We start from the raw sequence: 9,770 nt of genomic DNA, 5'->3' as shown, positions 1-9,770 counted from the left end.
ACTTGCAAGTTCAAACCCCTCCTACCTCTTTCCCCGCCATTGACGAGTTATCTCATCTTTTACAAGAAAACGCTTCCCCGCCAAATACAAGTTTTTACAGCTTTCCGTGTTTTCACTGTTATACACTCGCGGGCGCTATTACGCATCTTCTGAACGAGTACAAAACCTCCCGAACAAAAACACACGTGAACAGGACGGAGAAACGAGCTATCTCTTATGTAAACAGATGCATATGAAAATCATCAGCAATAGACAGCATATAAATGAAAACCGCAAAATGTTACGGAGTAAAATGTTGATCCAGGACGTGGTATATGTCTGTGCAAGCTTTGGAGGTGAAGCGATTTACTGGATTTATGCTTTGATAATCATACTGAATATTATCCAGATGTAGTTTTTAATAAAAATGTGATTTTCTCACCTTTTTGACCAAAATTATGCATTTTTTTATGAAACGTACCTATATTCAAGTGTTGATAAAAAAAGAATGCTTTAAGCTAGAATAAAACAGATTTTTTTGGGGTTTAAAAGTAGAGGCTCTGATCTTTATTTTGGTATATTGCATATTCAAATATTCATACTACAGCAAAATATACTGGAGGCCATCAAATTTGAGTGAAAATCATCAAAATCACTGGCACCTTTTTAAAAAAATGCTGGCGGGGAAAGAGTTAAATTATCAACAAAATAATAATTGCTGTTAATAGTGTTCATCGTCTGCTTGATTACGTCTTTAATTGATTTTCCGTACATTTCTGCCATATGTACATTAGCTGACAGTCACCACTGATAAGCTACCACTAAATATTGTAGAAACTTAATTGTCTGTAAAGTTGCTTTGCAACGATTTGTATTTGATTTTGAAAAGCGCTATACAAATAAACTTGAATTGAATAGTAGATGGCTGCAGAGAAGTACTTAGTTATAGGCTTATTAGCCATTTCCACTCCCTAATATACATTTTTTGTATTTATTAAATTATATTTAGACATTATGAATGACAGTAATAAAAGTTATTTTCTGTTATTTCTATTCACTGGTGCCCTACAGTGGCTCTCGAAGTCAGAAAAGTCATAACAATGTTAGAAGAATGTTGTCTGTGGTATATTTCCACTGCAAAACAATAAGAAATACAGCAAATATCACCGCAAATTTTGAGAAAAAAGGCGCAGCACGGTCATTTTAAGATGCAAAAATCAGAAAAAAAGTCCTGTGAAATCCTGGAGGGGCTGGTTTAATATGCTTATCAGTGGCGACAGCACCTCATCCTTTGATAAAATTCTATTGAATTGAATATTTTGTACCTTCACCAAAGTGTCCAGCAGCAGCGTGGCGATGGATTTCTCCTCGTTATCCTGCTCAAACAACATCTCGGCCACAGAGTCTCTGGAAAACAGCAGAGCACGTTTCAGTAAGAGGCACAGAACGTGGGTCAGATTAATAAACAAAACCCCGTCTGTAAGAGAGAGCGGCCCCAGTCAGCAGGAGGAAGCATCGGAGACAATAACCATCTTAAAATCTGTGGATAAAAGCTTGAGATTAATAATATCAAGACATCCAATGGCCATAAACTTGATAGTCAGCTAGAAAAAATAACTCTAGGAGGAACATTATGATAAATATATCCACAGATATGTGACTGCGAGGTATTCGAGTTGGGAAAAAGCAGATCATCGCGTCTGGTTTGAAGGTTTTTTTTACCTGATGGATCCCTTGATATGCAGAATCTTCCGGCCACCCAACGGATATTCCACATCTGGGGGAGGAGCTGGTCTCTAATGGACCAATCAGAGCGACCGTGAATATTTACTCAGTTAACATACTGAATTATTAATCTGAGATTAATCTTAAACATGTTATTGGTAAAACTATATATATATATCTAATAAGATAACAAAAATCTATGACGTATGACGTATAAAAAAAAATATCACAGATGAGCGAAACGCCATCATTTGTGCAAACATTAAAAAAAACACTGGAGAAAATGCTACACGTTACACAGTTTATACAGCGTGGGATAATTTTTATATTATTTAATTAGTGCATTGTGTGATTTAGATTAAGTTGAATTCAGAAAGTGTTTATTTTATTCCTTTGATAATGTTCATGCTTCATTAAATAAAGTGTTGCTGGAAAATTTATTTTTACTTTATTATTTTTTTAATGGCATGTCGTACAATTAACAGAAAACTATATAAAACATTTAATTCTAAATTACACTACCAAATTTGTTTTTCTCACCGAGCCTGCTTTTATTTGATCAAAAATACAGTATAAATTGTGAAATATTATTATAATTTAAAACAGCTGTTTTCTATGTGAATATGTGTTAAACTGTAATTTATTTCTGTGATGCGCAGCTGTATTTTCAGCATCATTACTCCAGTCTTCAGTGTCACATGATCTTCAGAAATCAGTGTAATATGTTGATTTGTTGCTTAATTATCGATTATGATTGTGAATATTTGTTTTCTTTCCTGATATTTCTAGCGATTGATCATCTGAATCGACTGACGGCTCTAATAGTCGCGTGTTCTCTGACCTCAGCAGATCCGTCCATGTTAAATTTGGCCTCCTGGATCTTCATGCCCCTCTGCAGGTCACTAACGAAACACACTCGCACTAAATACAGACACACCGACAACACAGTTAGCTGTTCAAGTCAACACGAAACAGTGTTCGCAATTTTACAGACGAGTCAAGAGTAATGTAGAGCGAGACATGATTTTATGCATGAGGAGGCGTGTCTATATGACGTACCTTTGATATCCTCCACGACATCCTCTGGAATAGAGCCTGTGACGAAGACCAATAGATAATCAAAGCCTGATGGATCAAATATAATACAAAGTGTGTGAAGCGTCGGTCTTACTGATGACGGTGGGCAGACTGAGGCCAGTGCCAGAGTCGGTGTCTAGCGTGCATTGCTCACTCAGCAGACTGTGCAGCTCCCTACAGAGGAACAACAGCACTGAGAACACAAGCATCGTGATCTGCACACAGCCTCTCTTATATCTGATGCTCCACACATACCTATGAATGGCTTTTCCTCCCATCGGCAGAGCTTCCCATGCAGACAGGATCGGAACGCCTTCATAGATCTAGTGCACTGTTAAAGTCATCTAAACACTTCAATACACAGATAATATTGTGTGTGAACACAACAGGTGAAGACAAACATGTTTTCCTTTAGAATAACATCACTACTCAATCATTCAGACCAGGAATAAGAATTAAAGGAATAGTTGTCGCACTCCATCACTGTCTCAGCAATGGGTGCCGTCAGAATGAGAGTCCAAACAGCTGATAAAAACATCACAATAATCCACAAGTAATCCACAGCACTCCAGTCCATCAGTTACCATCTGGAGAAGACAAAAGCTGAAACTAATCCAGCATTAAGACGTTTTTAACTAAAATGCGAGTCCATAATCCATAATAACGCTTCCTCCAGTGAAAAAGTGCATCTGCTGTTGTCTCTCACATCAAAATCCAGCCACATATGTGTTTAGAGCTGTTTAAACACTGCTTGATCTGTGCAGATTTCTCTCCTGATTCACACCAGAACACTTTTCTCACTGGAGGAAGCGTTATTATGGGTTATTATCCAGCTAACAGGGAATGTTCTCAGAACGTTATGAACAAATGTTCTTCCAGTAACATTAACAGAACGCTCATTCGACGTTATCTAGCCTGTAATTGTGGACTTAAAATGTTATTTACACATTGTTTATGCCACCTTTTTTACTAAAACCTTTTATTTGGACGTTCATCTAAAGTTTTATTTTTTAAATGTTACACTTGTTTCAGAGAACATTCAAAAGTAACGTTCCCATAATGTTTGGAAAATGATACAAATGGAATGCTCGCTTAACGTTTGTATAACAGAAAAAAAAAACTTGGACATTTTGAACATTCAGTAAACATCCAGAAATAGCATTTTCATAACATAATAGGAACGTCAGCAAAATGTTCTAAGAACATGTTTTTGTTTAACTGGTATTATGGACTCATATTTTAGTTAAAACGTCTTGATGGACAAACTCATCCTGATCTTGGATGAACTGAGGGTGAGCACATTTTCATGTTTAATTGAACTATTCCTTTAAGGGCTTATTTGCTGTCAAAGGATTCTGGTAGCACCAGCGTCTCTGTATATCCACAGTCCATGACGAGAGCAGACTGGATGCCCAGAGTCATGACAGACATCAGATGACTCGGAGCAAACAGGACCGATGGGACCTGCAACAGAAAGACATGAAGAAACGTCTTGAGTAATACTTACTATACTGCAGATCTGCTTTACATTATTTACATGAGAGAATTTAGGTACCAGCTAGAAATGTGGCTCATAGCAGATCTTATTTTTGGTTTGGTGTCCAAATGAATGAAAGCATTTCTAAATATCGGTCAATCTGGCTTTCCAAGACTCTATTATTTTCCCATTCGTGTTCTTTATTTTGCTGTGAAACTGCGTTGGATAAGAATGATCATATAATAAAGAATGTGATCTTTTGATTTGACACAATAGAGGAGCCATTAATATATGAGGACGTTTTATTTTAGACACAGACGCAGCATGACTTCACCTCAAAGTGCTTAAAGAAGACTAGACAAATATCGTCCTATCCTAACAAACCATACATCAATGGAAATATTATTTATTCAGCTTTCAGCTGATGCATAAATCTCAGTTTCACAAAAATGACCCTTATGACTGGTTTTGTGCACCAAATATCCAATATTAAAATAAAGATGCAGGAAATGTCAGTTTAATATGATCATGGTAATTAATTATTACGATTAGAAATAGAGATAATTCCCATAAGAGTTCTCAGACTGACCTCCGGAGATCCGGCGCGTTTAACTTCACTGGGAATGATGAATCTCGGCCCCGTCTCGCCGGCAAAACCACATCTACACATCACACACACAACACAACAAACCAGAGCATCACACATCAACATGAGCGGCACAGCTTACTGACACAACATGCCTAAAGAAAAAATACTTGTGCTTCACAATATGATATTAGGATATTTTATAAACACAAAAAATATTAATAAAAATGTACATTAATCGCATGACATTTCAGGTCATATATTCGAGCACTTAATACTGTAATATAACAATAATACTATTATTTTTTATTTATTTGTAAAACAAATCCTTTTTAGGACCATTTTTACATATATTTTTATATTTAGAATTTTTTATAATATTTTTACTCCGCATACATCAGCATAAAGCCTTTTTAGGACCATTAAGATGTAAATATATTTGAATTTTTTTTTTATATATAATTCATTATAATATGCATAAATCAGTTTAAAACCTTTTTAGGACCATTAAGATTTTATATGTATATGTATATATACACTAGTAAACATCTGAAGTGGATCAAAACCTAAAACCAAAATGCGATGTTTTCTTAGGACAACTTTGATGTATGTGTAAGTGTGTGTGTGTGTGTGTGTGTGTGTGTGTGTATACTTAACCTCCAACTCACACACTGGCGAGTAAAATCTTAGACATCATTTAGTCGCCCAGAGTAAGATTTAGTCGCATATGCGAGTGATTTACTCGCAATGTAGAGGGTTGTACATATACATATATATATATATATATACATATACACACACATATTATATATATATATATCTTATAAGTCTTATAAGTTGTCATTTGACTAAAACATATTTTATATCCCGACTTTATTATTTCTATTTTAGCCTCGAGCTAACAGCTCCGTTGCCGCTCACTTACTTTGTGTAGGCCGCTCCTAAATCAACGACTACGGCTGTCTTCTCCCCTCCACTGCCCAAGCCTTCAAACAAGGGCATTTTTATCGATAGAAATGAATAAAAGTATCAGAAAACAGAATTATTATTATTATTATTAGTGCGTAAACACAGCGCAGACACTCATAGCATCAGACGGAAGGGCGGGGTCCTTCGCAATGGCTGCCCCGCGTCTGCCTGACTGACAATCATTTCGTTAATACAGCGAACAAACAAACATCTTCTACGCGTTTATATAATCATACTGCTGTGTTTGTTTCTGTGTGAGGCTGAACCCGGATCAGCTGTAGGAGCCAAAGGCGCCTGTCTGAGGTTCACGAATTAATATGATAAGCACTAATTTTAAAACTCTAGCAAATGTATTTAGACATCCTAATTTAATTAATTTCATTTAATTTTCATTATTTATTTATTTCTTATTTTAATGTTTTATTTATAAAGAGCTTTATCATAAACAAGCACATGTGTTTTAAAAGTTTTAAAAGAGTATTGCCATAAAACAAGTCATTTAGAATGTTAAAAAATAACAATAATCATAATAATAATAATAATAATAATAATAACAGTTATTAATAATATGAAACCAAAGATTAGTTTTTAGCCAAACAATTTGTAAAGAGTTTTATCATTAAACAAGTACTTAAAATATAAAAAATAATAATAATGGTAATAATAATAATAATAATAATAACAATGGTAATAATAGTAATAGTAATAATAATAATAATAATAATAATAATAATAGTAATAATAATAATAATAATTACAATTAATAATTATTTGAAACCAAAGTTTGATTTCGAGTCAAAAATGTTATCATTAAACAAGTACTTCAAAATATAATAATAATAATTAATAATTTGAAACCAAATTGTCAAAATTAATATATATATTTTTAAAGATTTGTCATTAAACAAGTAATTTAGAATGTTTAAAAAGAAACAATAATCATAATTAATAATAATAATAATAATAATAATTTGAAACCAAAGTTTGGTTTTGAGTATAAAATATTTTTTAAAGAGTTTTGCTATTAAACAAGCACTTTAGAATGTTTACAAAATAATAATAATAATAATGAATAACAACAATACTAATAACAACAACAATTATTATTATTATTATTATTCCTACTACTACTACTACTGATAATAAGCATTGTTATTATTAATCATAATACTAATTACAATAATAAGCTGTATTGTGATGTATCCACTAAAAAGAGCACACGTGAGACGGCACGTTTGTCAATTGTCTCAAATGCAAAATTGTAAGCATTTAATACATCACGTGTATTATAATAATTTATAGAGTATTTCCGATATGAGAGGAAGCTCGAGCGCAGCCTGCTCTGACGCAGACACAGTAAGAGCGAGCGCTTGAACGCCACTAAACGCCAGGAACACTGCCAGAACACTGGACACGAGACTGACGACGCGTCCACACACAGCAGGTGAGCACGAGATTCATGCTGGTTCACTTCATCATGAAGCTGAGCAGTCAGTGTCTGCATGCATTAACGCATATGACTCGCGTATGCAAAGACATTCTGCGCTGTCAGGAATTACGCAGCATATTCTGACAGAGATGACAGTCCAGAAATCACGCGTTCAGTGTCAGAACACATGCATGCATTCTATAAACACGCCTGCAGTCATGCTTGTTTTATAGGATGCATGCAGAGCAATAATGATGAATCAACATAACTGCATGATAGAGTAGGGCGCATTGTCTCTGTGCTATTTTTAGACGCTGGCAGTGAATTGCTGTAGTGTGTGTGTCAAGTTACTGCTGCAGAACTGAACGAGTAATGTAGACTATTACAGAATGGATGGAGAAACCACATAACATATATCATCATGAATATATTCATTCAATTCTAGAGATATATTCATCTGGTTGTTGTTGTTGTTGTATAGCCAATACTGTTCATTTTAAGTGTGCTATAATATAATATTATTTATGTTCCTTTGTAAATTCTATTCTTTATATAAAAGCAGCATTTTAGACATGGCAGATTATTTTCATGGTGATAAATTATACATGTCAAGCAACTCTTAAAGAAATAGTTCACCCCAAAATTAATTAGGATGAGTTTGTTTCTTCATCAGGTTTGGAAAAATGTAGCATTGCATCAGTGTCTCACTGCAAGTGAATGGGTGCCGTCAGAATGAGAGCTGATAAAAACATCACAATAATCCACAAGTAATCCACAGCACTCCAGTCCATCAGTTAACATCTGGAGAAGACAAAAGCTGAGACACATCCAGCATTAAGACGTTTTTAACTATCCATAATCCATAATAACGCTTCCTCCAGTTGTTTGGACTCTCATTCTGACGGCACCCATTCACTGCAGAGCATCCATTGCTGAGACACTGATGCAATGCTACATTTCTACAAACCTGATGAAGAAACAAACGCATGATGGCCTAAGGGTGGCACTACGAATATCCAGCGACTACTAAATTGTCCCTAGCAATAATTTTGATCAAACGATTAAATATATGTGTATGTAAGCACTGTTGTTGTAATTTCGGCTGCATCTGAAATAGGTCGCACCATTGATATTACATGAGAGGTTAAAGAAATATGCTAGAAAACTGCACACATGGATGGATGCACTTTATTGCACTTCTTTTAGACTGTTGAACAGAAACACCCATTCACTGACTGACAAACTCCGACTGATTCGTCTGAAAGAAGAAAATCATACACACCTAGGATGCCTTGAGCGTGAGTAAAACATGGGGTAATTTTAGGGTGAACTAACCCTTTAGGAGCAGGTTTGCGAATCATTTTGTGAATTGAATGATTCGCGATCCGTGCTCCGAAGTCACGATCTGAAATGATGGCTCGCGAATCATTATCCAGATCGTGTATCGCGAATCATTTGATTCAGATCGGGACTTCGAAACAGGTTCGCAAATCTTTATTTTTTCTTCAGTAAACAGTACAAAACAAACCATTAAGTCAGTACAGTTATAAAAACAAAACAAAAGAAAGAAAGTATTCACAAATACAAATTCCTTAAGAAAATTAACCATGGTTTTATTATAGTAAAAGTGTAGTAACCATGTTTTTTTTTTGTATAACCACAATTTTACTACAAATACCATGGTTAAACTCTAGTAACCATGTTTTTTCTTGTCTTTTCTTTTCTTTCTTTCTTTCTTTCTTTTTTTTTGAGTAAAACCATGGTTAATTTTCACAAGGGATGTGGTGCCAGGTTATCAAAAAAAAAAAAAAGTAATAAAATATAGAGATGCTTAATATTTTCACTGCTTTAGGATTCACAGAAGTTTAGATAGTTTCCATATACTCGTCTAGATCAACTCTGAATAAAGAAAACAGATTTTTGTTTCTGTATGTGACATTTAGCTAGCAGGAAACACATATGAATTAAGTTATATTTTCCTATATTCTCTTTTGAGTAGTCAAACTGAGTCAAACTTCTCCAAAGGAGATCAGATGATCATAATGTCTCTGTGTGGTTCACTGACAAACAAGTGAATGAATCTTCCTCAGAAGAGACAAAAACAGCAGCTCACTTCAGTGTCTGACTTATATTAGAATTAGGGCTGGGTTTTGACACAGATTTCACGATTCAATCCTCATTCACAAGCTGGCGATTCGATTCGATTCAATATCGATTATTCTGGATATATATCAGGTACAGTACATGCCAAATTTTCTCAAGGAAAACTTATGCTGTAAAATATACACGAGAGTCAGTTGGTACTGCATTACTGTAATACTGAAGGTTAAAATTAATGAAGTTTTTACAATAATAAAGTTACAGTTACTTATTAATATTTCTAACGTACTTCAATTCGGTTTTTTTTTTTTTTTTCATATAAACAATTTAAATGGTGGCTGTCATAAAAACTTGATGGATTTATTCAAAAATAAATTAAACATTGAAGAACAGTAAAATGTATAATGAATATGTTATATGGTGCATAT

The 9,770-nt window shown here is 34.4% G+C and overlaps 2 protein-coding genes across 3 annotated transcripts in view; one reads left to right on the top strand and one right to left on the bottom strand.

The window, feature by feature from the left end:
• The window catches only part of actr10 (actin related protein 10), an 11,246-nt gene extending 5,252 nt beyond the window's left edge, over positions 1-5,994 (bottom strand). The window contains exons 1-10 of the mRNA XM_016507275.1: positions 5,770-5,994; positions 4,848-4,920; positions 4,593-4,628; positions 4,138-4,245; positions 3,037-3,104; positions 2,876-2,955; positions 2,764-2,799; positions 2,546-2,625; positions 1,702-1,775; positions 1,305-1,386 (exon numbers count right to left, since the gene is read on the bottom strand). Of these exons, the coding sequence (XP_016362761.1) occupies positions 1,305-1,386; positions 1,702-1,775; positions 2,546-2,625; positions 2,764-2,799; positions 2,876-2,955; positions 3,037-3,104; positions 4,138-4,245; positions 4,593-4,628; positions 4,848-4,920; positions 5,770-5,846 (714 nt within the window). The 5' untranslated portion in view covers positions 5,847-5,994. The remainder of the gene's footprint in view (positions 1-1,304; positions 1,387-1,701; positions 1,776-2,545; positions 2,626-2,763; positions 2,800-2,875; positions 2,956-3,036; positions 3,105-4,137; positions 4,246-4,592; positions 4,629-4,847; positions 4,921-5,769) is intronic.
• Positions 5,995-7,180: 1,186 nt separating this feature from the next.
• Positions 7,181-9,770, top strand: part of LOC107704373 (uncharacterized protein C14orf37 homolog) — an 11,364-nt gene continuing 8,774 nt past the window's right edge. For both annotated transcript variants that reach the window (XM_016507283.1, XM_016507282.1), the window contains exon 1: positions 7,181-7,257. The gene's annotated coding sequence lies outside the window, so the exon portion shown is untranslated. The remainder of the gene's footprint in view (positions 7,258-9,770) is intronic.

Source organism: Sinocyclocheilus anshuiensis, unplaced genomic scaffold (assembly GCF_001515605.1).
Source record: "Sinocyclocheilus anshuiensis isolate Anshui unplaced genomic scaffold, SAMN03320099.WGS_v1.1 scaffold1115, whole genome shotgun sequence".
In the NCBI taxonomy this organism is placed as follows: Eukaryota; Metazoa; Chordata; class Actinopteri; order Cypriniformes; family Cyprinidae; genus Sinocyclocheilus; species Sinocyclocheilus anshuiensis.
This window is presented reverse-complemented; position numbering and strand designations above follow the sequence as displayed.